This window comes from Epinephelus fuscoguttatus, linkage group LG2 (genome assembly GCF_011397635.1).
Source record: "Epinephelus fuscoguttatus linkage group LG2, E.fuscoguttatus.final_Chr_v1".
Classification (NCBI taxonomy): domain Eukaryota; kingdom Metazoa; phylum Chordata; class Actinopteri; order Perciformes; family Serranidae; genus Epinephelus; species Epinephelus fuscoguttatus.
In genome coordinates this window covers 27,459,959-27,476,026 of record NC_064753.1, presented here as the reverse complement: position 1 = coordinate 27,476,026, position 16,068 = coordinate 27,459,959, and the positions used below count along the sequence as shown (strand labels likewise).

Below are 16,068 nucleotides of genomic sequence, written 5' to 3'. Positions count from 1 at the left end.
GAGTTTTATCTTCTTCTGATACTCCTGAGAGTGAGACCAGCAGTGAGTGAAGGTTCATCTCCAGTTCTGGAAACACATGGAAATGAGTTCAACTATCCATCTTCATTCTTAGCATTACACATTCCTGTGTAAGACCCATACCTATGTTGAACTAACTATCCATCACTTTTGGTCCTGAGACTTGCCAGCCAGCATTTCAAGGAAGAAACTTCCAACAGGGAATTCACAACCAGAAATGAGACATGCAGGAGCAAACCGTCCATGGCCAAAATATGTGGCACAAAGAACTTTAGAAGTCTCTAAGATGAGAGGTGAAATGTCTTCAAGAAACCCAAGCAAGTCCAGTTGCCTATGATATAGCATTTAAGATTACCATGACCTGGATGACTGAGAACCTTCACCATTATGTGGCACAAACATTACACTCATGTGATTGTTAAACTTCTCATTCTAAAACCAGAGGCACTGATATAGAGTTGCCGAAGTCCTTTCCTTTATAATGACAGCAGCAAGACACTGACTCATGGTAAACATGGCTTACTATAAAAGTGTGTTCAAAAAATGAAGTCTAAGAAAAGCACTGAGTGCTTATGAGTGGCCTATTTTATTGAATTCTACTGCTTGTCAATAGAGATTGGACTGTTGGATGTTTGATTTTCTGCACCTAAAGTATTAGCAATAGCTAAGGCTGCTGAACCCACAAAAGCTGTCCACACTTGAAACCATTTAGAAGAAGTGTGAAAAGTCTGTGTCAAAGTGATGCCTATCAAAAGTTCACAGAGGTTACAATCACATTCAGAACCACAGGCAGAAAGGCACAACAATTACAAATTAAATTCAAAGCCACAATCATTCTCTCTGATATTTTCAATAAACTATACAGGCACAAAGGCCACGGCCAGTCCCAACATTTTTTATTAGCAATCCACCTACAGAGAAATTTTACTTTGTTAGTGAAGATCTGAATTTCACCATACCTTGATTGCTGGCAGATGCACAGAGTCTATTATAGAGTCAATTTTAGTTTCGTAACTCTTGCTGAAATTTCTTTTTATTTTAGTTATCTACAACACTTATTATTGTTAGTGTTTTTATTAGAGGTACTGTATGTATCTTTAAAAATGCATAAATTGTTTTTTTATTGCTATTGAGTGAACAGGTTGTAATGTAACTCAAAAACTGCGACCTTTCCCTGCCTTTTTCTGTTGCCTCTAGCAGCCTGTGGACTGATTTCCAAGTAAAGGAGTCGCAGAAGAAGACTTCCCAGAAAATCCAAAGGATGTGACAATATGTGCATTCCTGTGCCTCACCAGGTACAGGTACCAGACTCCATCTCGCTAAGAGATGGAGTCTGGTACCGTCAACAAATGACCAACACCCATCACAACACTGTCTACACATGCTGTGTTTTCATAATACACATTTTGTAGCAGTGGCCCTGGCGGAAAATGACCTTCATTTGCACCAACTCAAATTCAGCCAGAGCAAGACCAAGCGCCCGAGTGCCAGGGGTCTGATCCTGGACTACCTTCTTGACCACCAGAAGTCCCCACCAGATTAGCAAACTTCTGTTGCTGCAGTTCCATAGATTACACCCTGCGCTGCACTAGCCGCCAGCCCACTGGGAACCCTAGGGCTGAGGCTTGCACTGGCTGAACTTGAGTTGCTACAGTGGCTAAGGTCCAGGCTGCCATCAATTGACCTTTCGCTAAGCCCCACCCCTTTGTGATGGTTTGTTAAGCTCTCAGAGCTGGCATGAGTACACACTGTAACTAACTGCACTCCCTGAAGAAATTTTTGGAAAAACGAAAAATTGATTTCAGAGAAGGCAGACAGAGGGGTCTACAAAATACATTTTAAGGAAGTATCCAGGATGTGAAACTAACTGAGCAGCAAACACAAATTAAAAAAGATGAATGCAGAAGCTAAATCCTAACTATAGGCTACAGATCACAGTTTAGAAGTAAATGACCACATCACTGGCGATCAGACAGCAGACAACAAAAATAAAGGGACATTTTGCTGATTCTGAACCAGCTGTATGTCATCACAGTGTGTGCAGATTAAAGTTGTTTGGCTTCTCCCCATGGCCAATGCCACAGCCGGTGAACCTCCACCAGGTGATGGGAAGGGAGCTCTGGGGGAAGCCAAACACTGTTCATTTGTACACATTGCGATGACACACAGCTGGTTGAATATCTGCAAAGTTTCCCTGCTTCCCTTCACTGGTCCCTGTAGAGCAGGGTAGGTTTTTATTCACTGTTATAATCATTAAAAAGCAAAAGTAGCATGTGTGTGCATTCAGTGAGCTATCCCTACAGTAGCTAGCTAGCTTGCTAGCTAACCCTATACTTTTCAGGGTTTGATTTTGGTTTTGGAACAGGCAACAACATATATCTCCTTCCAACCTCTCCAGGTAAGGAGTATTATTAATAGATGTGCCCCAAGCAGAACGTTTAGCTTCTGATCCACTAAACCAGCCAGAAATCTGAAAGGATTGTATGAGAGTCCATGGAGCACAGCCTGTTGTCCGACCCTTGTCGGAGCTGGCCAATGCTACACTATGATTGGCCAGTCTGTATTTGAGGAGTGAAAATCAGTTGTCAGGAGAGTGCCCTAGCAGCTCGGAGCTCTGGCGGGATGTGCTGGATAGCTAGCTAATTATTGTCTCATTTGTTGGCCAGTATGACAATTCAGTGCCCCCCAGTGCTGGAAAGAAGTCCTAACGTTACAGGAAGCACTGACATGTGAGATATATTGTGACATTGTAATTTGGATCAACTTACGTTAGCTAACTTTAGCAAGCTTGCTAACGTGGACAAATTGCTAGCTAGCTAATAAAGCAAAATATTGTCTTGAGTCATTAACGTCATTTAGTTCTTCCAGACTAGAGGCTGATCTGGCTGGCAAATTAGTCAGCATGCTGTTTGCAATTACTTTATCAGCTGACACTATGAATCAACCAATGCCAGATCAATGCAGCGTAGCTTAGTTAGAGATAGCCGGCTAACTTAGCTTGCTTGCTCGCCAATGTTATCACTAGCAAAATACTATGTGAGTGCATATGTCAGTTGGCTCGCTTGCCAGATTACTTCCCCAGCTAACGTGATCCACCATACTAACTGCTGCAAGGGTGGCCAGTGAGTTAACCATAACCTGAGCTAAGGTTAGTCATCTAGCTGCTATTCTACATGGATCTGCAGGTGGTTGCTTGTAGTACATTATGCATTCAACATTTTACAGCATTAAAATTAGAGCTGGGTATCATTTTAAAAATTCAAATATCAGTGCCCTCGAAGTGATACCGATACCAACAGATTATCATTTGATACCTTGTTTTTCTGCTTCATTTGACACCATCATGTGAATGGAAGTTGTGTAAAATGTCACCAGACACCACAGATGTTAAGCATAGCCATATTTTGTATCATTTTGGTGGCATCTTGGCACACTGAATAGCCAGCTCTGACAAATACATTGCATTAAACTTCACCATATCACAGACTGTATATTATAGCTGCTGGGGCAGTGGGCCAATCACATTGCATTGAATTGAACACTAGTGGTGATTGTTTGACTGGAGAAGTTTTGATACTTCTTGGAACTGGGCTATTAAGGGCAATACCTTAAGGGTATAAAGTACTGATAATCAGCCCTAACTATAGGGCAGATGCTGTACTTCCATTATGGAAGTACAGTAGAGCCCATGATTATTAATATATCGGTATGGTAATAAGGGAGAGCTATATAACTATAAAAGAACGTACACTGCAGAACAGTACAGTGACCCCTGTGGATTTACAAAGTTTAAGAGTCAGAAGAAACATTACTTTTATGGACCTTGACATGTAAGAGTGGAAGCACTATGTTGGATCAGAGTCCCCTGTTGGGCGTGATTGCTTTCTTGTTTCCCAAGTAGGTACATACAGTGTGTGTAGCCCTGCCAATGTGAATGTAGATTGGACATGTGTGTGGATGTGTGTTGGTCAAAATGTAGTCCCGCTGACCTGAGCTCTCCACTCCAGCTTATACTCCTTTTCATTAGTGCTTCATTCTCTTCCTCCAGGCGCCCTTTAACTGCAGCTGAAGAGGACATGACAGAGAGAAAAAGATGGAGATTATACTCTACCATGGCACATTACAATCCAAATCACACATTTACGAAACTTGAGTACAAGTCTTTAAAGTTGACATATCTGTTGTCCACTGTAAGTGACTGAAAGCAGTAAGCGTTTCAAGTCTTTAATAGAATACAGTCTGGTTTGAAAACAATTTTACTGTCAATTCTTCGCCTTTCTAAACACTTTAATACCGTCCCTCTGTTCCTCAGATTTCAATTTAGTTTCAGCTTAACTCTCTGATTTGTTTGAAATGCCATCTGCTTTGGCAGTAACCTTTACATGGTTGGGATGTTCCCATCAAATGGACGCAGTTGGCTGAAATTCATTAAGTGGTATTAACAGTTGATGATCAGAAAAAACAATCATGACATACTAGTCATGTATTTCTGAGCTTCTAATACCCAGAAATTGTTTTGGCCCGGTAATAGCATGTGAAGGACCAATGAAGCTAAGAGGATAAAAGTTTCATTCTTTATAAATCAATACAGCCTCTTAGAAGACTAATTTTTGGCAGTCTCAGAACAATAATTCATTTTAATTTTAATAATAGGTTATTGTAGAAAAAAAGGAAATATCCAGCCAAATGGCGCACCTCTACTGCGGACTATGAAGCTACATTACTGGCCACAGTCATTCTATGTCATTAGATTGAACATAGGCTTCAAGTGCACTTCAACATTTGTGTGATTTACAGTACTAAAATTCCAGACAACCTGCCACCGAGCAGACAGTTTGCATCTATAGTACATACACAACTTGCCAAGAAATGGTCATGATTTGCATGATTACAGACCAGTTATTTATATCCTGAAGAACTTTGTTCCAGCTCTACGATATCTAACTTTATAATCACTGCACACTGCACTAAACCAACAAGTCCTCTGAGGATGTATTTTTAATATTCATTTGTGCTGCTGATACTTTACCAATGCAGGGTCACATGAGATAATGATCTCATGGGTGTTAATGCTGCAGTACAGCAGACAGTCCTCACTCATAATAATGAGTTTTAAATCACATGAGCTGGATGTTGATGGAGATGCTGAGTTAGAGGTGAACCTTTGGAGTTTGGTTGTCATTATAAACAAACCTTTTGTATTTGTCATTTTGCACCAAACCACATTATATAAAGTACCATTATAGGTGTACCACAAAGCACGATTCGAGGGTTACAAAAATTAACCTCGTTGGGATTTGTTTATTTTCTGATTTGTGACTTGAAATCATCTAAAAAGCTCCTTTCACCAATCATCTCCTTTGGAAACAGTGTCACTATATAGTAAACAGCTCAGAGAATACTTTATACATGCAATCCTATTGAGCCATAACATGACATTAGTAATGCCACAGAACTAAGCTGTGCAATTAAAGTAGCGCCTACACATCACTTTGCGGTTTGTTTGTTTTTTAAATTTGTTTGATTGTTTGTTTGCAAGGGGAGCCTACAGTATATCAGTGATGCAGAAAATCTGAGTAAGAATCTATCTTTATTTTATTCACTGAGTTGTTCTTGCTCTCCCTGAACTACTGAATGCGTTCATAGTGTTCTCTGGTTCATTTGCCCACACTGGCTCTAAAAGAAGCCTCTGAATTACATTGGTATGCTTGGTCCTGATTTGCTTCCATTTATAATATTCTTCAAAAGTATAAGTAGGCGGCATGGGATTGATCAATTTCAAGAGTCAAATGAAACATTCAACACATCATTTGACTATTTTTTTAATGGGAACGTGCACAAAGCCTGAAGAAGAAAGCCTGGGTAACAGGCAACAGAGCAAGCCGATAACCATCTTTGTGGTACCTGTTATCTCTGACTAGCTAAGGCAAAGACAGCTTGGCTGTGTTGAATCTGCTTCGTAGTAACACCTCTTTAGGCCTAACAAATATGCTGACTGCATTTCCTACGTATTCAACACATTACTCCTACTAACTCTTACAGATATTTGCAGTCTGTATAATGTTTATCACATCATTCTCATTCTGATTTGGTGCGTGCATCACTATAAAAACACAAGTTACAAAATAAGGGGGAACCTTTAATCAAAATATTGCTCTACAGTGCCACAAGTGGCAAAAACTCCACAGGATATTTTTTAATTTGAAACAGATTTAATTAGGTTCAGGAACAATTTACAGTCGGCAGGTCGTGGAGAGTTTGAATGAGTATCAGAGTGGGTAAAAAGTGAGTAAAATGTTGGGGGATATTTGCGGGCAATGACATTTGGAGGAGCAGCAAGGAGACAGAGAAAATAAGTATAAATTCACACAGTGACTAAGGCAGCATTGAGAATGTTCCAGTCAACAATACTGAAAGAGTGCGAGTGAGATGACACCTCAGGCTCTCATTGAACAACACAAACAGAGTCTGCCCAGAGGCTTAGCAACAGGTGACACAGACACCATCAATCAACAGTCAGTGGTTCAGATTGGTCAGTGTTTTTTCCTCTGGGAAGGTGGCAAGCAGCATTTTTTCTTGAATATATGTCTGAAACCCGAGTCATCAATCATCAGAATCCAGGGTTTGTCTTGCCTGTCAATGTGACTAAGTGCTTGTTTGTCATACAGAACATGTTTGTCTGTTGACTCAGTGGACATACATCCCTGCATGCATCTGTGAAGTACACATTTTTCTTTCTGTGCAACATTTGTGCACTTACATGCATCACAAATGCCATAATGTTGCATTTTTGATCATCAGTCTCTCAGTCCTTAATGTACATACATACATTTTTACTGTGACGCCACAAGCTGCATAATTCCAGATCAGATGGCACCAGCAAAACCACGTTCAATCAATATGAAGCAATGCTGGGATAGAAATATTTTAAATGTGCTTCTCAAAATACTACTCAGATTGAAATGCATTAATAGGGATGGGCGCATGAAGCATGATGAGTCTGAGGCCTGCTGGAAAACCCCGGGCCTAGCAGTGAGCACTGTACCTGACTCTGGAGCTCCTGGGCCTGCTGAGTCTGCCTCTGAAGCTGCTTTTGGTGTTGCTGCATGCGACTCTGTTCCTCCGGAGATCCAGACGGCTCTCCCGCAGTTCACGCAGCGACTGAGAGATCCTTGCTCCTGGATGTCCAGCTACTGAACCACAAAAGGAGGCAGGGCAGCGAGAGGAGGAGAAAAATCAATCCAGTACACAGAGCCTATCCTCTCTGCGCAGCAAACCTGCTCAGTCTGTAGCTGAGGCTAAGATGCACCATGGTTCCCCATCCTCCTGAGCAGAAGCTCAGAAATAAAGCCAACCAGAGGTCCTGTCCTGTCCTGTCAGTGGCAGGCCTCAAATTTGCCTGCATCTGCTAATTCTGTCAGAAGGACTGCTGAAGATAACGCTTAATTTTCTTGAAACCAAATTCAATACTAAATTGAAACAAATGTTTGCACAATGAAATCACAAACAATACACTTATTGTGATGGCTAGGATTATGTCTTTATTCAAATAAATAAATATATATCAGTTGATCAATAACTCTATGTAGATGATGACATTCAACACGGAACAAAATAAAATGTATATTTCTTCAAAATCAAGACTTGTACATTCAGGATTTCATAATTCTTGTTAAAAAAATTTTTTACAAATAAATCACTTTACAAAATCTTTTAACTATAAGGACAGGATGAATCCAAATTAAAAACTAAAAATGACAAATCTCCTATTCAAAGACAACACAGTGTTACATCATGTGATAACCAATCATAGAAAATTTAAATATCAGTGTTTTATAAAGGAAAAAAACTGATTATACTGAAACAGTGCAGCTACAGAATACACAGCGATATAGTTTTGATATTTAGCAAACGGTGGAAAACACCGCTCTTGCAAAACTGGCAACAGTTGCCTGCACAGTAAGTGCGCCAACAATAATAAGCAGGCCACTAATTAATACTACCTCGAAGTGCTAAATCACAAGAGGGGACGGGATGGAGGGGGAGAGAGAGAGCCAAAGACGCTGAGAGAGAGAGGGAGAGGAGGGAGCTTGGGAGAAAGGAAGGGAGGACAGTAAGAGGAAGACAAACAGACCTATCTCCTGGTTCACTTGGACGGAGGCTTTAATCCAGTGTGCCAGATGCTGCTGCGGTGTCGTCGTTGCCGAAGGAATTAAAACCAGACAAGATGGAGACCCGGACAGGAACCAGGACAAACCATTACTAAACTATCTGTACACAGGCTGGCAAATACTCCATGAAATCAACAAAAACCAAGAGTAAAAAAAAGACAGTTATTTCCATTCTTGCCCTCTTCAAAGCACTGTGTCATCTCCATGTCCGTTTTTGCTTCTCGGAATAAGTCAAACAAAAGAGGCTGGCGGTTATTCCTGAATTAAAAATACAGATTATGCAGAAATCCATTTCACGGAATCGCTTAAAACGTGTCTCATCCGTTAGCACTCTCTTTCTGTATGCGATCCACACCGATAACCCTGGTCTTGCTTTCTTTCCCTCACAATCGCTCCCTCTCTCTCTATTCTCCCCTCCTAAACTGATCAATACTTCATTTAAATCATGACATTAGCACACTACTACTGGAAAAAGAGAGCGAGAACAAACACAAATGAGCTTCCAATGTTACACAGTAACTGATGTTAAATGTCCAAGGACTATAAGATTTCTCCAAAACATAATGTGAAAAACAAAGGCAGAAATATATGCAAGTGTGTGGGGGCTGTACTGCTGTTTTGATTTGAGCTCCTGAGCCTCACACTGATCAATACACATTTAAATCCAGACTGAGGAGAACTATCACAATATCTCGTCTCATCAGAAAAAGGCAAACATGCTATCCCAATTATCATCTCAAATGACTAGTGTCGAGGGAACACAAGTTGGATGCTGATAGAGGCATATTTCATATTTATTCAGCAGAATTTTTACATTAGCACCTGAGCGCATAATTGCCTAATATATATGCACACTCACACTTTTATCTATTCACATAATTCAGAATGAGCACAATCAATACTGCCCTCTCCATACACGCTCATAAAGTGCGTCTGCATTAGATCATATAATAAGCCGTTCAGAAAACCCCAAACGACACCGGCTAATTTCCTGGCGCTCATTGAAATTGCGAGCGAGAGTAGCTGGCTAATCTTCCTGTTCGTCATTAAACCCGGATATTTACCTGAGCAGCTTGAGAGTCACGGGCCTGGTGAGGGAGCAATTCATCTCTTTGGAGTCTCTGGATGGTCTCATCCCGCTGAGATAACTGAGAAGAAGCCGATCAGGTCAGGTTTTCTCCACTCGGAACATGGGTGAACAGAGGCGAGGACAGGAGAAAAGAGAGAAGAGAGAGGGGCAGACCGTGAGCCCAACACTAGGCGGGAAGTGGTGGAAATAGAGCCAAAGTCGATCACTCGGGGGAACATGCACTTACATATAGTCTGGCGCCAATGTCGACCAATGAGCAATTAGGCAGACAAGACTAAAGTTATTGATCGGGGGTTCAGGCTCTTTTCTCAGGGCTAACTAGCCTGCCTGAGGTTGTGTGATGGCTGCTACAGCTGTGGACTGCAAGACATGGAAAGGCAGTACAAAAGGAAGTGGGAGGAAGGGCAGGGCAGGGCAGGTCTGTTTCTCCTCAGGCCTTGAGCTCTTGAGGTGGGCACTGGACATTATCATTTAGGCTGCTATTGATTGCCACAGGCTTAATAAGCCTTCATATCAAGCAGTCACTCACAGAAAGAAAGGCACTTTGGAGAATGCAAACATCCAATCAAATATATTATGGAAAGCAAACAGTCTTGGCAAAGCATCGATGACCGTAACTATGAGGTTTTCGTTTCCAATTTGCCGGATAATAAGAGAGATTAATGTCAAGGAAGAGCTTGACAAAAGTTACGTCACACATAAAGAGCCAACAAGTTTAAATTTAGTTTGCAATTTAAGTAGTGAAGGTCAAGACAGGCTATAGATTTAGTGTCACATTGTCAACAGATATTATAATGCTGCAATGTGGCCACTGTTAGATGACACTGCCAAACATAAATGTTTTCGCAAGACCTACAAATTTGCTGTAGAGTTGCTAGAAGGTCAGGTCTTTCAGTTTTCATCAATGCTAACTAGAGCTGGGCAATATATCAATGTTAGTTTGATACTGTGAAATTAGAACAGATATCTTCTTAGATTTTGGATCATAATACTGTAAGTGTTGTCTTTTCGTGGTTTTGAAGGCGGCATTACAGTAAAGTGATGTCATTTTCTAAAGATCAGACTATTTCAGCTGCCTTTAACCACTTGCTATTAAAAATCTCATTGTATAATTATTTGTGGTTGCAACAACAGTCAACCCTATAATATCACTGCAATATCGATATTGAGGTATCTGGTCAAATGTATTGTGATATCTGATTTTCTCCACTTAGCCCAGTCCTAACCATTTCCCATTGCTTCCAAGACGTTAGACTCACAAGTCCATCTTTAGACGCTTTGCTTAACTAAAGACTGATGACTTTCTCCCAGATTTTGTGTTTAGATGGGCAGATGCAATTTCAGAGTTTAAAAAAACTCCCTGCGTTGCAGAACCAATAGTAAATCTGCAGGGCGGTCCTTCGGTGGCTCGCTGAACTCTTGTGTTTGTAAACATAGTCCCACTAGAAACTCGTATAGCGGTACAAAATGGCTCAGCCGTGCTTGCAGAAAACGGCGTCAAAGTTAGTGGATGTTTGTCACGTTTGCGGCGACACATTCTTTCCAACTAAAACAAACAAACATAATCTTTTACAAGGCCATGACTCATCCGTCTGGCCGGCCTATAGAGGGAATCACCTTGTTGTTTACAAATACTTCCGGGTAGAAAACCAGCAGAGCTTTTAGCTATATATATAGCCTATATATCACATTTTTCACATCACTGTATCACCGTTTAGACTAATCTGATGTTTGTAAAGTCTATAAACACAAAGATTGAACAAACATTACTATTTCTGTGTGCACGTTTAGCTGGGCTAACTGTTAGCTGTTAGCCCTGTTAGCCGTTAGCGGTGTCTGTAATAGGTAATAACTCATTAAACGGTCCGTGAAAAAAATATTTTTTCAAGCGGATATCTTAGTTACAACATGACTGAGCTAGCAAAGCAGTTTTGTGTTGCAATGTGTGGTATTTATTCAGTTTTGGGAAATCACGATGTCTAGAAAGCATCAGTGGCTGCAGCTGACAGGGACAGCTAACAGCAGCAGCAAAGCTAACATCAGGACGTCATCTGTTAAAAGCCTCCCGTTGTCGGATACGACATGAAACTACTCCAGTTAGCTCAATAATGTTGTAACTAAGACATCCGCTGGAAAAAAATATTTTTCACAGATGAGCACACGTTTGATAAAACGGAGTTAAATCTCTCAGCATCCACTTTCCAGCTCTCTGTGTATTTGTGTCCTTGCGGATGAGAAAATTTCCGAGAAGGCGTGTCCTTTTCCGAGAAGGCGTGTCCTTTTCAAAAATGCAAGAGGCGTTGCTTTGTTGCCGGCCGTTTTCGCTGGTGTGTTAAACACACTTTAGAAAGGAGTGTCCCCAGACTATCAGAAGGCGGAGATCTCTGATTGTCTGGTGGCGAGACTACCAAGACTTAAGCGAATCTAAACATATGAAGTGTGTACAGACACAGCCTGCTTTGGCTTCGTCTTGCATTCGAGGTTTAACTTCTGAGGAAGTGTAAGCCAACCTGAGCTAGGTTAGCTAGCTAATAGCTAATACCAACACGTAGCTTTTAGTGATGTCAATGATACCAAAATTATGACTTTGCTATGATACTAAATACTAAATACTAAATATGTCAATACTGATACTGAAATGATATCATGGCAAACACCTAAACGTCAGGAAATGATTTAATAAATTACACTTGTTTAACTTACATCTGAGGGCATAGGCATGATGTAATTACACTGAACACTGAAGTATACTCAACACTTGAAATAAAAGATCCAAGACTTTCTCTATGCACACAAGGCTTATTTCTCTCAAATCTTGTTCTCAAATTTGCCACGTTGTGTTTTAGTGGGCACCTGCACCTTTGTCTTGATAATCCATTTACATGACAGTGAGGCATGCAGTGCGACATCACGTCTCCTTGGCAGAGTTGATCAGGTTGTTGATTGTGTCCTGTGGAATGTTGGCCCACTCCTCCTTAATGGCTGTGTGAAGTTGCTGAATATTGGCAGGAATTGGAACATGCTGTCGTTCATGCCGATCCAGAGCATCCAAAATATGGTCAATGGGTCACTTGTCTTGTAAATATGCAGGTCATGCAAAAGCTGGGATGTTTTAAGCCTCCAAGAACTTAGTACCGGTCCTTGCAGCAAGGGGCCATGCATTCTTATGCTACAACATGAGGTCATGGCGACTGATAAATGGCATGGTACTGGGTCTGGATCTTATCAAAGTATCTCTTCACATTCAAACTGCTATCAAAAAATGCCTGTGGTTGTTGTCTTTAACTTATGCCATCCCATACCATAACTGCACTGCCATCGTGGAACACCTTGTTGACAACTTAGACCACCTGCCAATAGGATGCCATACAAACTGTCTGCCATCTGTCTGGTACAGTGTAAATCAGGATTAATCTGTTAGGAGAACACTTCTCTAAAATGCCTGATGCCATCAAAGGTGAATAGTTGCCCACTGTGACGAACTGTAGCCAGGTCAAGACCCTGGTGAGGATGACCAGCATGCATCCTCACCATTGTTACATCAGTTTGGTGGCTGGTTTCAGATGAACTTCAGGTAAAGATGCTGGATGTGGAGGTCCTGAGCTTGTGTGATTAAATGTGCTCTGTGGTTGTAAGGCCGCTTGGCTATACTACCAAAGTCACGAAGTGACACTGGAGACGGCTTATGGTAGTGAAATAAACATGTAGTTCACAGGCAACAGCTCTGGTGAACATTCCTGCAGTCAGCATGCCAATGGCATGCTCCATTAAAACTTGCAATATCTGTGGCATCGTGTTGTGTGATTGCACATTTTAGAGTGGCCTTTTATTGTGACCATCCTCAGGCACACCTGTGCAATAATGTTGCTGTTTAATCAGCATCTTGATATGCCACACCTGTCAGTCAGGCCGATGGATTATCATAGTAAAGGTGCAAGTGCTTACTAAAACAGATTTTAACAAATTTGTGAACAAAATTTTAAAGACATAAGCCTTTTGTGTGCATAGAAAAAGTCTTGGATCTTGACTCTCCCACTTAGCCTGCAGGGAGTGGGAGTAGAGCACTGCAGAGCCATACACTGTATAGAATAATAGCTTTAGCTACCAAGACTTCACCTATTGGTTTGTGGACTGTTTTGAAGCCTCAAGTTCGGCATTTTGGGTGTCACCATTTTGGTTTTGAGGAGCAAGAAGTGACTATATTCTGATGAGGGGTTTGAGCTGGGGTAGATCGAGGGGTGGATCTGACTCATAGGCTGTAGCGACACCTTGTGGACAGCCTGACACTCAAGCAGCCCGCCCTTAAATATGCATACCTTTAGGCTTCCATTAAAGGTAAACAGGTGAGTTACATAAAAATGTACACCCTGCACAGCTGTCATGGTCGTTGAAATAAGCTAATGAGACCAAAACCATTTTTGTGCCAGGCTGTTAACATGTTTATTTCTGCTGTAAAGTTGGGAATTTTAAAATCAGTGTCTGTGGTGACATACTCTGGTTAGGAGCCAGCCTCAAGTGGCCATTCAATGAACTGCAGTTTTTGACACTTAAGTGTTGGCTTAATTTTTCATCATGGGAGGTTGCCGCTTGTCTGTTGCACATCATTGCAACTCATGGGGCATATGGCTCTCATTAAAATACTGAAATTCTTAAGCAACCCCATCACCAGGACCATGTCGGCATTTTATATTTCTATAAACTACAGATATGTAACATTTGTACATAAAAATGTGGCAGGTATTTTAAAAATTCATGTTTCTTTATGTTTCAACAAAACTGTTATTATGTTTTATGTTATGTTTTGGCACAAAACCTACATGATGATGTTCTCAAAAAGATCATGTTTTGGTTTAGACTTCTGGTTTTGGTGCCACAGTCACAGCTGGACTATGGCAACGATAGCTCGCGGCAGTATTTTGAATTTGAGTGCAGTAACCGTTTTGGCCACATTCTTACATACAGTGCCTTCAAGTACAGGTACTAATAAAACGGGGCGTAGTACTGTATTTAACAGCATGGCATTGGGATACATCTCCAGTATGAATATACTGTATGGTTTAACACTAATAGCTCTTTCTTTTTTGATTTAATATGCCATTGGCTGGCTCTCCCATCCTGCTGTATTGGTCTCTATATAAAGTATTTGATGCACTACATGCAAGTCAACCATAACCATGCTGATTTGGGTGTTCACCTGCTCTGTTGAGTTTGTCTTCTTTCTTATGAAATTCCGGTATACAAAACAACAAAAAGCATACTGCAGCAGCACACAGTCAGAACCTTGTATTGTTGAAAAGAAGTCTAAGATACAATATATAAAGTAGTGTGAGAATGAACTTGATGTGAACCTTCGTCGCCAAATGCATCAAAACATAAATTCTTTAGAAAGAACACCTTCACAGTAGCATGTGTAGAAAAGAGCTGTTTACCAACTGCGCAAAAACAGAGATGAGTCACATGTGACTTGCATACACAAAAGTGTACTATAGCATGTGTTCTTTCACAGCATACTGCATGTGGATGTGACATGCTGGTCAAAAGTGTTCCAAGATCCATCTAATGAAAAAACACAAAACATCATTTAACCTTTAAGGGAGGTTTGAGTGCAAAGTGAAAAATAGATTTAATAATTCCTTCCTGTTTTTCTTCTTGAGAGCAGAGATAAAGGATTTATATAACAGGACCTATCTGACAAAGGTTTGCCCATCTCCCTTTCAGGCATTTGATAATTAAATTTTGTCTGATGTTCGCATTATTTTGTCTAGCTGCTGCACATGCCAAGGACATTATTTTAACTCAAAATCATCAAACACTGCATTTAGTGAGTGACTGTTCTAGGAGGTAAAGTAAAAAGAGTTGCTGTTTCTAAGTATCTCCAGCTCTTGGTCACATTAAAGGTCAGTTTCTGTTAACCAGTCATTTTAGCAGATAGAACTACAGTGTTTATTATGAAGAATATGCAGAGAATGCTCCATACGTACACGCCAAAATGAGAGAATTAATGAACAAGCATTGTGTTCAGAGGCAGTGTTCTTCCCTTTTGCTGTGGCCTGTGCCTTTATATGCAGTCCTTTCTTGTGTTTTGAAAATCAATTCTGATATTTCAAAAGAAAGAGGCATGATAATGAAAGGGCACATAAAAAAACTCTCTCTGAGGCGATTGCTCATTCCTCACAGCTTCCATTGCCTCTGCATCAGAAGGACACCTTTAATATTTGGACTTTCCACGTCACTCTAGGCTAAATCCCTAGCAACCACCATAGCAACATACTCTGAGTTCAACGTGAAATGCATGGCAAGTTCCCTGCCGCCACCAGCCAGAGAACAAAAAGGGGAGAGAGAGAAAAAGAATCACAAGAAAGAGACAGATATGCTTGAAAGACCAAAATTAAGTGAAGCTGAGAAGATATAACACACCACAGAAATACTCATATCAGTAATCACACACAATTGTGTGTGTGTGACGTATGCCAAATGAATCACAAGACAAACCATAAAACATATACCTGACACAACATATGTGTAATGCAGGCAAAGAACCTGGTATCCTGTTCACATATGACATAGATACATACAATAGCCTCTTTTGATGACATAGCATATCTCATCTGGTAAAATACATGAAAATGTAAGGATGGAGTACATGAATAAATATGAGCTTGCGCAAACATATAGGCAATTAGTCACTACATAGCTTAATGAATGAAAACATCTTTGACATGGATGAAAAATAACTATATGGCATCATTTGTTGTCAAAACCTCAGTAAACACAATCAAACCAACGATT

General features: G+C 40.7%; 1 protein-coding gene across 1 annotated transcript in view; it reads right to left on the bottom strand.

The window, feature by feature from the left end:
• LOC125879011 (uncharacterized) overlaps positions 1-16,068 on the bottom strand; it is a 145,697-nt gene that overhangs the window by 25,518 nt on the left and 104,111 nt on the right. Inside the window, exons 3-4 of the mRNA XM_049560588.1 lie at positions 7,064-7,208; positions 4,008-4,083 (exon numbers count right to left, since the gene is read on the bottom strand). Coding sequence (XP_049416545.1) covers positions 4,008-4,083; positions 7,064-7,208 — 221 coding nt within the window. The remainder of the gene's footprint in view (positions 1-4,007; positions 4,084-7,063; positions 7,209-16,068) is intronic.